Here is a 17,340-nt window from a genome sequence, read left to right as displayed (position 1 = left end):
CAGTTAAAATGTGTATATACGTGTTTATGCACCACAGCGTTGACTTCTGTTATAATCGTACGAGTAAATCTTAACTAAAAGGACATTGGACGTCAAATAGGCGCCAGTGTCTCTGATTGGCTGGTGGCTGCTTCCGGTAGCAGCGCTGCATTTGAAAAGTGTTCGGTTAGACGCTGACTTCCATCCATCGCCATTGTTAAAAGACGGAGTTCGCAATGTTGCTAAAAGTGACACTTTGAGAGTAACAAACTCTTTGTACAAGGACTCAGCAGGTAATGTGGGCAGCAACTAACGAAACATTAATTATACGCAAGGTTAAGGAGTAATTAACATTAGTAACGTCCGTTAGAGAGGCAAGAGTGATTGACCAAAAGTTAGCTAACAGTTAGCTTGTTATTGGCCGTTTAAAGCCACCGTCCAGTAAGTGAAATGTAGCTCGTTGTCGCAGTGGTTTGTTTGAAATTAATGGAAGTGTAATCAACAAACTGCGTCAATAATCTGCAGTATCACACAGGCAACACAATCGGAAGTTACACTTGGCTAACGTGGCTCATGTTGTCGTCCAGGCCTTTTTGTTTTGAAGAGCTCCAACATGGCTCAGCGTGTGGCGATATCAGATGGAGCAAACAAGAAGACGTCCAGGGTTCGTGTAGCTGTTCGTCTGAGACCCTACATGGATAAACCAGAAGAGAAAGACGAGGGGCCGTGTGTCAGGGGCCTGGACTCCCAGAACCTGGAGATAGTTAACTGGAGGAACGCTACAGAGACGGTCAAATACCAGTCAGTGTCCTGGTCTCTATTATCCGAATAATTATACTGTTAATGTCTCTAATTCTTTTGCAAGAGTGCTTTCTAAGAGTGATATGGATGTTGTTTCAGCTTTGACGTTTTTTATGCTGAGCAAACAACACAGCAAGAGGTTTTCCTGTCAGTGAAGCCCATTCTACCACACATACTGAATGGACAAAATGCCAGCGTCTTTGCCTATGGACCAACAGGAGCCGGTATGTTACAGCTTTATCGCATTCGTTTACTTGATTGAATACCAAAGATGGCAATCAAGCTGCATCCAGTCTCCAATTCTAACTTAACATCAATTATATAAATGTGTGTTTTCGCAGCTAATTGACCGTGTCCTCTTTCATAGGTAAGACCCACACCATGCTGGGCAGTTCAGAGCAGCCTGGTATGATCCCTCGAGCCGTTCGCGAGGTCTTCAGTCTGGTCAAAGCTAAGGATGGGGATGAAGGATGGGACTACAGCATTGGCATGTCTTATTTGGAAATTTATAATGAGAAGGTATGAATGGATGGCTACATACCCACTACAGTGTGGTCCAGTAGTTTTGTGTTACTTGTTTTAATATTTTTTTAAAAACCGATAAATTCCCTTTTATTTGATGGAATGAAAAGTGTCTCCAACCCTCCCCTTGTCAAATCACTAATACAGTCCCTTAAAAACTTAAGTACAGAGTTCCTTAAATTGACTGCCCATAACTTTGCTTCCTGATATGCGCTTAAACTGCCCCTCCCCTTTAAAAACGTCAATACTTTTCCTATTCAGTTCTGTGCTGCTTTGATCATTGCTTATCTAATTATCCAGTAGTAATAGTTTCGTTACTGTTTTAAAGCCTCCCTGGATATTTAGTCATTGCTATTTTATGTTTTACAATATCCAATCCATGAATGCCTTCTTTCTTTCTCCCAGGTGCTAGATCTTCTATCGCCAAACTCCCAGGATTTGCCAATCAGAGAGGACAGAGACAAGAACATCCTTATCCCAGGCCTCACCCACACAACCATCTCCTCCTTCTCAGACTTTGACAAACACTTTGTCCCTGCTAGCCTCAATCGTACTACAGCTTCCACCAAGCTAAACCAGCGCTCCAGCCGCAGCCATGCTGTCCTCCTCATCAAGGTTTGATATGCAACCCGATCACCTCTGAGAAAGGGCTGCTTTTTTCATTAAACTAGTCCGTGCATGTGTATCCAGTGGGTAACCGGACAGCATCTTAAACAGGTCATGGCCTCAGAGCAGTAGGTCAGGATTTGGTAGCTGGTGCTAAAATCAATTCTCTCTTGCAACGCTCCCACTAGCAACCTTTGGGCTTGCTGGGACTATTCTATGAGAGAAACAAACTGATGTCTACTGTCTATTATCAACTTTGTCCTTTTCTACATTCTGTCTTGCTTTCTGTGTTTTTATGCTCAATACATAATGTTACATTATGAAATGTAAATCTCTTTTGCTGCCAATCTTTACCTCATCTAACCTTGCATTTCTCTCTCTTGTCCTCCTTTCCCTGCGTTTCTGTCATGTCCGACCTGTCTGTCACTGCCCCATCTCAAATCTGAACCTCTTCAATGATCTAGGTGGTGCGGACTCAGCGTGCCCTGCCCCATAGACAACAGACAGGCAAACTGTACTTGGTAGACCTGGCTGGTTCTGAGGACAACCGACGCACCGGCAACCAGGGCATCCGCCTGAAAGAGAGCGGCGCCATCAACCTGTCCCTCTTCACTCTCAGCAAAGTGGTGGACTCTCTTAACTCCGGCACTGCCGTCCGTGTGCCATACAGAGACAGTAAATTGACTCGCCTGCTACAGGACTCTCTGGGCGGCTCGGCACACTCCCTCATGATCACCAATATCGCACCCGAGTACAAATACTATTTTGATACTTTCAGCGCACTCAACTTTGCAGCCAAATCCAAGCTCATTGTGAACAAGCCCTTCACTCGTGAAACTGTGGCCGTTCCTGTGTTACCAGGTAAGTGAAACTAGATGAGAAATGCACCAGCTTTTCATTCAGAGGGCTAATAAGTATAGAAATAAATGGGATAGACGGAGAAGAGAACTTGATCCAAGGCCAATAGGGGGCATCAGTGTCACATCCCAGAGCACAATGACTCAGTAAACAGCCAGCTGCCTCTGGGCACAATCGATGTGATTTTTAAAATGTTTGATGTGTTTTGATGCATTTGCTTCCCCTTGTCTTAAATACATTCCTGATGGGGTTCATCCCTTTGCTTTCATTCAAGCTCCGCAATGCAGCCTTGACTGATGCTGTGCCATCCTCATCTGAATTGCTTTACTTCTCTGGAGGACCTCACAAACAGTGTTGCTTGAGTGCACTGAATACTAAACTGTTAATTTCCCTTCTGCGTTCATCTCCAGTGAAGCGGGCGAGAGAAGACCGCGATGCCCGGGGGTCTGGCACCGAGCCACAGAGGAAGAGGCAGAAAGAGGAGAGGAAACCCGAACAAGATGGTTCCTCGCCCTCCGCACATTGTCACAGGTTAAGAGACATGAACGCAGACACGTTACTTGTCTGGCTCATCAGACTTTGGAGCTATGATGTTTGACTGTGAAGAAAATGCATATAACTTAAATCAGCCATACTCTCAAATCAGTGGGCCAAGATTTTATAGCTTGTGCTGAGAGCAACTCTCTCGGCAACGCTCCCATTGGCTGCAGCTACTGTTCCCACTGAAATCTCTTTGGGAAAGCACTGCTTTCTTGCCATCTGTTAACAAGTTTGTGAGTCTGTCTGAGCTATGAATCTCGTCAACCTTTTAACTTCTCAGCACACAGGCTCTGACCATACTGCCCCCCTTGTCTGCTTATTATTTTCTTGATGTTTGTGTGTCTCTTTCAGCCCCACCGAGCCGTCAGTGATGGACAGACTAATAGCTCTGGAGAAGCTGATGATGAGCTGCCAGGACAAAGACAAACTCAGCATGCTGAAAGACGTGGCGCAGTCTCGCAAGGAGATCCAGGTGAAAACCCATCTTCATAGAAACCTCTTTGTGTACTTTCTGCCTGGTTCACCAGATCCTGACCCTGTCGTGTCTTTATATCATTCAACCAAACGTTTTTCATGGATTTTTAACAGCCACTTTTTGTTTTCGCAGGAGCTCAAAGAGAAGCAGAAGGAGTTTGAAAGCAAGGCAATGCTACTCAGTCACTTGGCTAATGAAAAGTCCAGTGTCAAACAGGAGTCCGTCTTCATGAACAACACGGCCCCTCTTCACAGAAAACAGTCTACCGCCACAAAAGCTAAGAAGCAGCAGGCTGTGGTCCAACCCCTACAAGGTCGGTCAGTTAGTCTGACACCATAAATGAAACGACCTTGGAAAAACCTTTTTCCTGTCGTTTTTAACCCTGTTGCCCATGCTTCCCTTAAGAGTAGTCACTCCCTGATTCTGTCATGTTGAATCACTGGAGCTATTGATGCGCTGCAATGTGATACAAGAGCTCAGTCTACAATATAGGAGCCAGGGAAATGTATCAAATGACGATGAGGAGGAGTAATTTCTACACCTCTCAGCAGCTTGGAGAGTGAGACACAACTTTTCCGTGGTACCTGTCTCATGCATTTGGCTTTAAAATGACACTAAATCCCAAACAAAATGTGCAATTTTCAATGCAGCAGTGTAATCCCCCAGTGAGAATATTTTCCTTGTCAACAGACCATTCTCACGTGTAGCATTTAATGAGTGTGTGTTTTCCTCCCCACCAGTGTCCCAGCTCCAGCCTCTTCAGCAGCTTGCAGTCGTCAAGAAACAGTCCGTCTGCGTCAAGAAGAAAGAGAGGAAGCTTTCAGACCAGGTTGAGGTCAGCATCCGAGCATTGACTGTGCTGTGTTTAGCTTGACACATCTGCAGAATTGCAAGCATCAGAAACAAGCTGACGTGGTGCATTAGCTTCAATTTGTTTTTTGACTCGACAGACACTGCAAGAATTCAATTTGTCTGGTCAAAATTAACCTCTGTTCCAGACCAATATGGAGAAATAAATGTCGACAGTTTAAAAAAGACTCAATAATAATTTCTTCTATAACTGTGTAAAATGCTCGTCCATAAATGGGGTTTGTTTTCTTCTCTTTTTTTTTTTTTTTTTCTCAAAGAAATTTACACTGTATTTATCTTTACACTTAGCCTCCTGATGGTAAAGAGAACATGATGGTGAATGGCTGGGAGTCGCAGCTCGACACGTCTGTGCTGGAGCAGTCCAGACAGAAAATCCTGCAGGTTCTCAACACGGGTTCCCTCAAAGAGCTGAAGGGTCTGCAGCAGATCGGCGACAAGAAGGCGAAGCTCATCCTGGGCTGGAGGGAGATACATGGTCACTTCACAAAGGTTAGTAGAGAAAATGGCGAGTTCAGATTTTACCATGGAGCTCCCCCTGTAACAAGAGCTTTTCTTCAGCGTTTCTCTAACTGTAGCGTTTGATAGGTGTAGGTTTTTATTCATTTGTGCTGACTTTGTGTGCGATTTTTGTTTTGTAGTTGGAAGATCTGGTGAATGTTGAGGGTATGACGGAGAAGAGATTTTCTTCCTTCATGAAGGTAAGTTTTCAGTAAAATATTTAGGTTTTTTTTGGTTCCATAATCGGCCATGTTGTTCGGCCGATTGGTCCATAACTTTGATCCAGACTGAAATATCTCAACTATTGTTACTCTGACAAATTAGTGCGGTGAAATGTCTCAAAGATTCTATAGTCTGTTAAATTTGGTACAGACATCCATGTCCAGTCAAAAATACTTTTGCTTTATGACTAAACACCTGGAGCCGTTCTTAATGCTCTGTGATCATTGTAAGTGCTAAACATCAACATGTCATTGAGAGCATGTTGGCATTTAGCTTAAAGCTCCAGACTCACTTAGCTGCTCTTGTTCACACTAATAAATAAGAAAAATGTGATGTTGCTTTGACTTGGTGCTAATATTTCTTTTTTCTTTCTTCAGGCAAACATCTTGAGTGCCATGGGGAAATGATTTATTTCTGTTTTCTTTCTTTTTTTAAATCCTTCTCTTGTAATGTATATCATTTCTATCTCAGAAGCTTTTATTTGTTTATGCTTGGTTTTATGATGTTTTTGTAGTTACAACTGTGTTCCAGCTGATGGCGCACTATTGCTTTTAAATAAATGTCTCACATGTCATTGAACGTTTGAGTGTTTTATTTCATGATAATTAATAAATCACAACTGTCTTTGATACCACCTGAACTGAGTTTCCGCTCTGAACTCCTGTGAATGGGTCTCATTTGGGAACTTTTGTCCTTCGTGAGGTGGAGATGGACAGGAGGACACCTTTTAATCACCGACGGCTGTGGTGCAGCATCACTGGATTAATAGTCGGTGTTCTTTTGGGGGGGGGGGAGGAGAGGAGGATGCTCTTATCCATCCTCCCTCCCTCCTGTTCCTCCTCCCACATCACGTAGTCTGGTGGATTTCACTTTTCATTTCCCACACACCCCTCCTCCCTGATCCACCCTGCCATCCAGGAGACTCCCCCTCCACCCTCCACCCATCCATCCATCCATCCACCAGCCCAGCACACTGCGCCGGAGAAGAGGCGCTACGACCAGTTTACGCCCAGTCACACACACACACACACACACACACAGAGGATCCTCCCGTGTTTCAGACAAACACAACATCGTGGCTGTAAAGATGTTTGGCCGCGTCTCATGTTAGGTTTTTTTGTTTTTGTGTGGTTTTTTTTTACTGCACCTGAGAAGAAGGATGCCAAAGCCAGGCGCGCTCCGGCTGTGTTGAGACAGGCGCTGGATTAAAAAGGTCAGTTTGATTTATCTTCACAGCCTTCAGAGATTTGCACTAAAATCCGGTCATCGTTCCCTTTAAATCCAAGCTGCATGTGTTGAGGTTTTTTTTTTCCCCCCTGCTTCAATGCAATGCAGCCCACATCCACTGAATTCAAATCACCAGCAGAAGGCTAATTAACAAACACCCCCCTCCTCACCCTCCTCACCCTCCACTCGTCTTATATTTTCCCTTTGTCCTCATCCCTCTCTGCTCTGTCCTGTCCTACCTTTTGTTCTGTGCCCAGCACCATATGCCACGCACCGCCTGTGTACACATGATGGAATAATGGTATGTACACACCTGCACGGAGCCCATGGCTGCTACTATGGCCTGGGAGGAAACCTGCCTCCATCTGCCGTGTCTTTGTGCTCCTCACGTCTTTGTGACCTGCTTTTTTCATCACCTGCCACAGCCAGTCTGCAGGTTTAACAGCCGCAGGCCTGACTGACGGCGTGTTTAATCTGTTTACCCTGAGTGTGTTTATTTACAGTGCAGGCAGGAATCAAAAATGAGGATAAATGTTATCTGAAGTCAAAGAGGCTTATTGTGATATCGAGCGTGGATACAAACTCTAAATGGGCTAAAGCGGACTGTGTTTAGGGACTGTGGGAAAGTTATAAGACCGAGCAAAGAGGGGCTGAGAGCTTCACTATTTTAAAAAAAACATGTGCTCCTCCTCAGCATCATTAAGATTGTCTTTAAACCTGACCTCTACCCAGAAAAAATAGCACCACTGAGCTCATTTTGCCATCAATAATCACAAAATTTGGCGTATTCTAATTTAATTTATGTTTTAACATCCAAAATTGATGCAGCAGAACTAAAGATATATGTTGAGTGTGTGTGTGCATATTTATACATAATACACATGTTATTGCACACATACTTCAACAACTGGTCACCTACCCACAATGCAGCTGATGCAGACTTCACACAGGTCTCTGTTGAGCCACTAAAGGAGCCTTTATACACTTTGTTTGGTTTTGTTTTTTACATGTAATCTTACTTCCCAAAACATGTAAACAGAATTTGATGTGTAAAATTGATGAGGTTCCCTTTTAATGGAAAAATAATTTTCACACAGAACCCAAATCAAACAACAGCAGCAGAATAAAGGGAAGGTTGGAGCTGAACTAAAGTTATTGAAAAATAACTTGCTGTTGAGAAATAATTACTAATTAATGAGAATACATCTATTTTTAATCTGTTGTGTTTCCCCAATCTGACACACCAATCTTACCAGCTTCAAGTGGATATTTATGGAGAAAACACACCATTTACACTCTGTGCACAAGCAAAATCCATCTTTTTATATAAATATTTGGCATTTGTCTTTTTTGGCCTTTTAGATGAAATCTAACTTTGGGGTGCAAAACAAAAAGAATTAAAGGGCCTTCCCAAAAAGAAAAAATACATATACAATCCTCTCCCTTTTTAAACCCCCCCTCCCACCCTAAACATTTTTGTACAGTCCCTAAACAGATGGAGGCAGCAGTTTCTGTTTACTGAGATGGTAAAAACCATTTTCTGGCCCTCAGGTGTAACTACAGGCAGCACACACAGGACTGGACCACAAGCAGAGGCTCCATTTTGCCGCCAGCATGGCTGTGAACATGATGCCATGTGCCGACATTTGGCCAGGGGAAGAACAACCATCTCTGCTGGACCAGGAGGACTCCGTGTCGAGCCAAGCCCCCCTCACCGCGCCATGCCCACCAGTCAGAGGTGAACAACTCACTCAGAGCAGCAGCAGCCCGGCCAGCACGAGGCCCCCCCGCAGCAAATCCAAAGGAGAGCTGGTCATAGTCATCAACGAGAAGCTGAAGAACAGTAAGTGACTGAGTTTGACCTCACATTAAGGCAGCGGGTTGGTTGGAGGAGGAGGGCAGGGGAAGGGGGGCCTCATACAGCTGCTTAGTCAGCTCACTCAGGGAAAGTCAAATCCAGCGCATGAAACAGACAGTACACACACACACACACACACACACACACACACACACACACACACACACACACACACACACACACTTGCCTCTTCCAGTATTTCAAACATTCGCCCGTACTTCTTGTCCCTTGTGTGTAGGCAACGGGATCCACTCGGCGCCCGCTGACAGCACCTCTCCCGTCATCTCCTCCCCTCCCAGAAGACAACACTCCATCTCCTACCCCCATCACGGCAAGACCAGGAAGGGGAGCAGGGCGAGCTCCATCGGCTACACCGCCTTCTCGCCCAGGCCGTCGCTTTCTCGCCACTCGAGCATCGCCACCAACCCACCCTTGGACCGGACCAAAGTTAAAGACTACCTCCTCCTGTCTGTGCTGGCCTGCTTCTGCCCCGTGTGGCCCATCAACATTGTGGGATTTGTCTACTCCATCATGGTACGAGCGGGATCTTTCGTCCAGCTTGTTGCTGTTTTGTTCACCTTAAAGCATTTTTGCTGCGATTACACTGTTTTTTGGTTAGTTTTCTTAGAATTTGCTTCCCTATTGAACCCAAGCTAATAAACCTTTTTCTTCAATCTTCTCCTTCAGTCCAAGAACAGTCTCGAGCAGGGAAACCTGGATGGAGCCGTGCGCCTGGGACGTGTGGCCAAGATGCTCTCCATGGTGTCACTAGTAGGAGGGACGATCATTATCATCGCCTGCATTGTCAACCTGGCCAGTGAGTGTCCCAAATCTGACCTTTAAACCTTAACCTCACCTCTTTACCCCCCCTGTGTGCTTGTGCACAGCTGATTCGTCCTCCTGAACTCCGCTTTTTTCTTCTTAAATCCCGCTGGCCCAGAAACCTGCTCCTGCCACTGTTAATTTCATCACAACATAACATTAGACTCTGTTAGCACAATCTGACTGCAATCACTGATATTATTACCATCCATGTTTTTGCGCAATATTGCACTAGTTACGATGCCTGCACCAGTCTCTCCACACTGCGGCACTTTAGCCTCCAGCTACACAAAGATCACAACATATTAATCGGAGCCAAATCTATATTTCCCGACATGTTTCTCATCTACACAGGTGGCCTCCAGCTGTAAACCGATTGCATGCTTCAGATTGCTGTGTGTGTATCTGTAGAGTGATATGTGTAGTCTGCTGTCTGTTGTATGCCTTGCCCTGTTTGCTTGTAAAAACTGTGAAGTGTTGATGTCCCTGTACCATATGTATACTTATATTATGTATGCCAGTGTGTGAGTTGTTGACCTGCTCACAAGACAAATAAATGTACATTTACTCTACCTAATAAAGGGATTCTGATATCACATCAGTGATTATTACTTATTAGTGACTTGTAAAGAAAAGGGACTAGTATTCGTTTGTACTGTATGTGTAAATATATGCACTAAGGGTCAGTCAGTTAAATGAGCCTTTGCCTTGTTACTTCAGTGTAAGCAGATACTTAACTGCGCTTTGTTTTTGAATGCACACAGTTGCAGCCTGTTGGGTCTCATTAAGCCAAGAGATGTCCTAATTAACTTAATGACTGGAAGAGCAATTGTACACACAAATTGAGTTTAAGGGCTCTGATACTCAACAACCCTTGTTTTTCTCATTACATAACTGTCCTCTGTGGTCTGTGAAAGTTTATACGTCCATATTGAGTTGCAGAATATATAGCTCCTCAACTAATACGCTTCCTTTTCTTTTTTTAGTAAATGTGAAAACCTGAGTTTCATCCCAGAATGAAACTGGATAAGGCAACTGACCGTCTGGCCCGCACCTGCACCACCGTCTTTACCGCCTAGTCATTACCTGGATGTGTGACAAATATGCACCCGATATACAGTGCTTACTTATATTTCTGTAATCTATATAAATCCCTTTTGCTAATGGAAGAAAATAAAATATGCAAATGCTGCTGCTCTGAGTTGGGGGGTGGGGGTAGGGTTGGGTGGGGTCTAATCAGTCCCTTCGTATTCTGGTCAACACATTCAGAACGATTCTTGAGAAAGACACAAACTCTTTGAGAATCCCGTCATCGCCCGCAGAACGGACTCAGACAAGGTGGACTAGAAAATGGGGGAGACCAGTGGAGGTGGTCACAGAACGTGAAACGGGCAGGGACTGCCTCCCAGCTTCAGTGCCACATGCAAGTCCAAACAAAATGTCCGCCAAGTTCATCCTTCACTGCACCGACGACAATGACGCATCTGAGTTTCATCTTGCCGTCAAATCCCCTCGGATACGTGGAGAGGCTCTGGGATTTGTGTTGCTTTGGAATCACAGAGCAGAAATTCATCCGATTCCCTCACAGAGAAGAAACACTTTGAATCACTGTGTGTCCTCCTGTTTCACACTCTCCTCTGTGGTTCTCATGACTCCTGCCATACGTCTTGTGTTTGAGAGTGAGTGTACGGGTGGCAAAAGAGGATGAAAAAGAGGCTTACCAAGGACTAGCTATGGGTGCTAAAATGGAAGGGATTATGGAAAGTCTCACACAGAAGGCACAGTCATCACAGCGAGGGAGAATATGTGCCAAAAAAGAATTTAGAGAGAAAGTTTCTTGCTTTGTAAAGACCCAACTCTGATGTAGAGCGGAACATCAAAAGTGTTTTGACTCTGCTGCAACTTTACTTCGTTATGAGCTCGACACCACTGACCACTGTGAGCCGGGAAAGGGTACTCCGTAGCAAGACATTTAAAAACATTCATTTTACCGAGAGGCTAATTAACGCTACATCATCTATAGACCGAGCTTTTGATAATGTTTGTAAAACACCATTTTGAAACAAAGATTTCATAATGTGATGCTCTTAAAGTGCTGTTCCACAGTTGACAGATGGTAGTGGTATTGAATGGGCATCACTATTTGATTAACAAATTAAATAGCTTGTGATTGCAGTCAAAGTTGTGGCTGTAGCCTTGGTCTGCATCCACAGGCGGCTTCTACTTCCAAACCCACAGATTTTGGCATTTTTGACCCTTGGAAAAACCCCTTAAACAGCAATGAGTTCATATATTCCCAATTTATTCTCATACCCAACGGGATACTGTCTTTTGATGGTTAATTTGTAAAACTGGTTCTGGGACCCCGGTTTTATGGGTACGAGACATGAATAGCAGTACTGTAGAGAACTAATTTTTAAATCTGGGTTATTATTATATCTCCTGTGTATCCTAAACCAACCTCTAATCTTTAACTACCTTTGATTCACACTGTGATCTGATACAACTGGGATAAAACCCACCTTATTTACTATGTCCTGGATTTTGAATCATGTACAGAAACACCACAATTTCTCATCATGAGTTCACACCTGCAGACTATTTTTCTGTAATGATTAATATGGCAGTTTTTCCTCTGTTAGTATGTAATATGTCATTTTAATTGTAATCAACATTTGATGTATTCTGCAGATATAAATCTCAATATTGTGATAATTCTCTAGTTGATATGAGTTAGCATTAACGTAGATGATCTAACGTAGGCACAGAAGCTGTCAGCTAGCCTCCTGACAGTCATTGTATTACCACCAGGCTTCTATAATCTTTGTGGTTATTGGCATGTTGTGGATTTTTATTAATGTATGATGATGATAGAAGTTGAAAATTACAAAGAAAAGCTGGCACTTGGAATATTATACTTCTGCAGCACATTCATAATAAAGACACAATGCATGCACATTGCAGTTTTCATTGTCGTTTTGAAGCAATAAAGAGCAGCAGCGGAGATATTAGAGATTTTGTTTTTGTGGGAGGGGATGAATGTCAGAAGTGAGAGATGTCCAGCGAGCTTAGCCACTGAGACGAGGTTGGGTTTTGCAATTTAGCTGATGAGAGCAAAACAAAAAAAAGAGGGATGGGATTAATGTAGTTGTCTGTACTGTGATGGTGTGTTGGTGTGTAAACTGCAGGAACTGAAAGCTAATGCTGTGGCAGGCAGTGTAGCGGAGACAGCAGGAAGAGCAAAATGCTGAAAGGAGAGGCCCCCGAGCCAAGGAAATACACTGTATGATCGACTGTAATGAGAAAAAGTCTCAGACGACTTCACCAAAATCAAAGTAGAATATCCCTCATTATTTTATTCTGAGGTTTTTTTAAACCCTAAAAGAAGTCATTAGTATTGGCAGCTCTGGCTGTCCTACTTGGCAAACATTTTTGTTTTTAGAATAGAGTTCTGCATCTGCACAGTTAAAGTTTGATAATAAACAATAAATAAAAACTAGGGGACAGCGATATAAACAGGAGTAGGTAAAGAAAATATCAATATATATCAATACAATATCAATAATATCAATACAATTTAAACAAGAGGATATTTAATATTTAAAAAATATACGCTATAAAACAAAGGGGGGAATATAAAAAAGTATTGTTGTTATACTAACAGTGTAGCCTGTTCTGCTCTACAGTGGGTAGCTGATATATTACATATATGTTGATAATATCACACCACAGGAAATTAATCTGCAACTATTTCGATAATCAGTCCTTAAAGTGACATTTAAAGGAACGAGACTAATGGTCTCCTGTCACACTAGTGGCTCAGTGAGGCTGCTAAATGCTAACATCAGCATGCTAACATGCTGTCGATGACAATGCTAAAATGTTGATGTTTAGTAGGTTTAACTTTTACCATGTTCATCATCTTAGTTTAGCATGTCAGCATTACCACTAAACACTAAGTACAGCTGAGGCTGATGGGAATTAGCTTGCAGGTATTTGGTCAGGAACCAAATTACGGGACAAATTAAGGTTCTGACCACATGGTGGCGCTACACAGTTCATCCTGATGGGGACATGAATGTCTGTACCTCATTTCACAGCAATCTATCCAATAGTTGTTATGATATTTCACTTATAACCAAAAATGTGAGGCTGAGGGTGGCGCTAGAGAAAATGTGAGTGGATCACCAAAGTTGTTTGGGTTCATCCTCTGGGAACCACAAATGTTGGGACCAAAGTTCATGAATCCGTCCAGTAGTTGTTGACATTGAGAAGAGCCGTGCCACTAGGAGGGCTAGAAAATATCAAAAATCGCCTCGTTACAGTTTCTCAAATGTGACAATATGTTACTTTTCCTCGTCTTATATAGTGAATCCATTGTCTTCAGGTTTTGTTCTGTTGGTCGGACAAAACAAGATATTTGGATGCATCAGCTTGGCCTCTGGGAGATTGTGATAATGTAATCGTTTTTAAAGCGAATCTTAATTTTAAAAGTGCAATGTTATTTGTTGGGATGTCACACTGTTCCTAAAATAAAACTTGTTTATTAAGGGGACTTCCAGTGGGGGAAAAAAAATCAACTACATTAGCAGAAAATATAAGAGCACTGACAGCATCTGACACCAGCAAATTCTCCCTCACCAATGTTAACATTTTGACAGCAAAAGGTATTTTTCTTTATACTCAGCTAATTTAACACTAAGGATACAGTGGAGTATGGCTCGGAAGGGGATCAGCATATCAGACAGGGTCACATCCAGATGCAGAAAGTGGGTCAGGGATTATCCAGCTGGGTCACATAAACACTGAGGCTGTGAGTCAGCTTGGCAGTGTTTGGATGCATCATGATCATCCTGTCAGTCCGCACCGGAAAAAAAAACGCATAATGAGATACACTGACCTGTGGCGGTGCAGCTCCACTAATGCCTGTTTAATTTGCAAAGAGAACTAGGGCTTAAACTAGATCGTTAACATTGCACAGTTAACACATCAATGGATAAGCGTTGATTTTCTGTTTGGGAAGAATTAAATTAGCTGTTTTTGATACCCAGGGAATGAAAACTGCTCATTAATTTTTAAAATATAATTGAGGAAGTTTCCATATGAAACAATGAATCTGAATTAAAGGCTCATTGTGACAGCGTCTGGTAAACACAGTTACCAGTCGATTTCTTTATTTGCTGCCACCACAGTGAATATAGCTTTTATCTGACACATGCTGATTACAGAAACTTTTCACTGTTTGCTGTCAAAAACTGTCAAACTGTCAAACTGTCAGTGACAAATGAACAGTTTAATCTAACCTTTTCACAGCAGACATCTCCACATGTCATAGTGGGAAACACAGGTGTAATATCACAGCTTCACTCCTTTTAGCTGCATCAGTCCCAGGACCCTGGTATTTAGAATACTAGCAGGGTTAACTAACAAACCTAAATGGAATGAGGCCATAATTAATATCTGTTTTGGGTTTTTTTTTTTTTACATCTGTGCTTTTTCTGTCAAAACGTATGTCTTGAAAAAGGTCATTTGCACAACGTTGTGGGTTTGCTGTGTAAAAGAAGTAGAGGTTTTCTTAATCTTCTTCGGTTCATGTGTATTTAATCATAATCAAGACATGATTCACAATTAATGCAATCTGTCAGCAGTGACTGATTTGCCATAAAGAGTCGCATGTTTATCACCTTCAAAATGAGAGGCAAATTAATTATGAATCATTTATTTCATCATTTGTATATATGAACTCATCTGTCTTAATCTGACTATGTTTTATGTACTATGCACCGCATAGCCAAGTGGACGTAAATCTTCCTCCCTCCTCTTCCTAGGGCAGGTGGGGAGGTGACTGAAAAGTTCCCTCAGCACATGGGCTGCTTATTTTTATCTATGTCTTTGTGTTTAAGGTTCACAGTTGTGACGCTTGTCTGTATAGCTGCCAATGCACCTTTTATTCTGTTTAACCTTAATTCAGCTGGGGGAGTCTCTTGAGACACACTGTATCTTTTACAAGAGAGACCTGGCAAAAAAAATGGCTGCATCAAGTAGTAAACATGAAAGTCACATAAAATATTAATTTACCTAAAGATATACAGAAAACAATAGCATAGGAACTGAGAGGCATAAAAGCAAGAGGTTGACTGTTTAAAATCACTATATTGTTATATTTTCAGATGAACTTCTGAAGTACTCCAAGCAGAAGGTGTGCTGCTTTTCCAACTTCAGAATGAGGTGTTTGTCCTTTCTGGAGAGGGAATAGTGAATAAGATCCCACTCTAAGAAGCATGAGAAAAAAAAAAAAGTGACAGGACATGCAGATCTACTCGTGAATCTGCTTATGAGCTGAGTTATAATTGAGTGCCTTTGTGATATCCACACAAGGCTTAATTGAAACATGACGTGAGCTTCATGCTAATTTTTGGCCCATTGTTACTGCACAGCCCCTCTGCCAGCTGCTAACTGTTCATCAGAGTCCTGGCTAGGTGGCAGTAATGTGCTTATTACTGGATCTGTGGTGAAAAATACTTATCATGACAGAGTGGACTTACTGCTCTGCCCCTATGAGGTAGACAGCCACTATAAAAACAATATCTCCATCCATCAAGGCTCTCATGCTGTGGTGCCTTTTATCTTTGAGGCATGTTTATTGTCTGCCAGTTTTATTGTCACGACTGATCAAGAAGATCACTTCGGCCAGATCAAATATTTGTACTTAAAGTAAAAAGGTATTTATTTGGATATTTTTAATAAACTCAAAACCATTTAACATTAAATGTGCAGCCGTGGGATGCTGCTCTCATCACTACCTATTATGTGTTTTCTCTATTGGCAATAATGTTGGCCTGCAGAGTGAACACTCAGCTATTCTGAAATAAAAATGTTTGTGGTTTCACAAAAATCCACCACTGGATTTTTGTTGAGCAAAAAAGAACCTATGGTTATTATATAAGAGTCTGTCTGCATCACTAAACAATGAGTATTTTGTTAGTGATGCAGACAGACTCAGTGGGGCTGTGCAGTGCTATGTGGTATGATTTTATTTCTTTGTCCTTGTTCAGACAAATTTCTCTTCTTTTAGATGTTACAGCAGCTTTTGACGCAATCTTATGTTAAATCTTTATCAGCAGGGACATGGCCAGTAGTGATTTATAAGCAGATCCACCCCAAAAAGGTTGAAAATTGAATGTTTACTGTCCTCAAGTGTCCCCCTCTCATTTTTACAGTAATCTCACTTTAGATCAGTCATCCTGCAGCATCCTAAAATACAGAAGATTAGATCTTTCTTTATCTGTAAACCCTCACTCATGTTTTTATTACATCTCACCCTGGAGTATTGCAATGTTCAGTTTAAATAAACGCCTTACAAATGACTTCTAATGTGTACCAAAATTTGAGTCAATCTATCCAGCAGCTGTCGTGAATCACAAATGTCAACCTCGTGGTAGCACTATGGGAAAAGTAAGGGGGGGGGTCACCTCAGGAGTCTTAGGAGTCATCCTCAGGGGATCATGACTAAATTTCATGGCACTCATTCCAATAGCTATTTAGATATTTCAGTCTGGACCAGCCAACCACCTTACTGACATCGGTAGCGAGCGGGAATTTAGATAATTTCATATTTTGTGTTTTTCTATGTTCCATGTTATTATTGCTGACCCTGTCGGTATTGTAATATATATAGTGTTTATATGTGAGTGTATTAAGTGTATAAAAGATGATAAAAAATAAAAATGTGACAGAGTCTGCAGAGGATCTCTAACGTTTGTCAGTCTGCTGGCAGGAACAAACAGTGCCTAAGATGAAACAGAAGCAGCCTTCTCTGATTTCACCAAGAGCTTCTTTCCCACTCAGGATATGTGAGATAATGCAGAATAATCACAAACTGTTCAGCTGCAAATAGCTTCATGTGTTTTTCTTCTGTTTAAAATCTAGACTGAGTCTCGCCGAAGTCTGCGGCTCTGACTCAGAGTCATAGCGTCTGACTCAGACTCTCGGCCGGCGCGGCATGACGCTCTGTCCATGATCTGGGACACTGAGCAGCAATGTGTTTATCCAAAACACGCTG

The 17,340-nt window shown here is 42.4% G+C and overlaps 2 protein-coding genes across 2 annotated transcripts; both read left to right on the top strand.

Annotated features, from left to right (window-relative positions):
* Window positions 1-179: 179 nt before the first annotated feature.
* kif22 (kinesin family member 22) lies at window positions 180-5,922 on the top strand. The gene is made up of 13 exons (XM_070851449.1): window positions 180-272; window positions 567-780; window positions 880-1,004; window positions 1,148-1,299; window positions 1,708-1,917; window positions 2,373-2,769; window positions 3,177-3,297; window positions 3,658-3,778; window positions 3,914-4,094; window positions 4,522-4,616; window positions 4,940-5,140; window positions 5,290-5,349; window positions 5,749-5,922. Exons 2-13 carry the CDS (start codon window positions 593-595, stop codon window positions 5,776-5,778), a joined length of 1,881 nt encoding a protein of 626 aa, XP_070707550.1. The 5' UTR covers window positions 180-272; window positions 567-592; the 3' UTR covers window positions 5,779-5,922.
* Window positions 5,923-6,524: 602 nt separating this feature from the next.
* On the top strand, window positions 6,525-10,465 carry LOC139219562 (trafficking regulator of GLUT4 1-like). Its single transcript, XM_070851471.1, has 5 exons — window positions 6,525-6,584; window positions 8,150-8,441; window positions 8,695-8,990; window positions 9,144-9,273; window positions 10,265-10,465. The coding sequence occupies exons 2-5, from the start codon at window positions 8,213-8,215 to the stop codon at window positions 10,279-10,281; spliced, it is 672 nt and encodes a 223-aa protein (XP_070707572.1). The 5' UTR covers window positions 6,525-6,584; window positions 8,150-8,212; the 3' UTR covers window positions 10,282-10,465.
* The last annotated feature ends 6,875 nt before the right edge of the window (window positions 10,466-17,340 follow it).

This window comes from Pempheris klunzingeri, chromosome 20, assembly GCF_042242105.1.
Source record: "Pempheris klunzingeri isolate RE-2024b chromosome 20, fPemKlu1.hap1, whole genome shotgun sequence".
Lineage (NCBI taxonomy): Eukaryota > Metazoa > Chordata > Actinopteri > Acropomatiformes > Pempheridae > Pempheris > Pempheris klunzingeri.
This window is presented reverse-complemented; position numbering and strand designations above follow the sequence as displayed.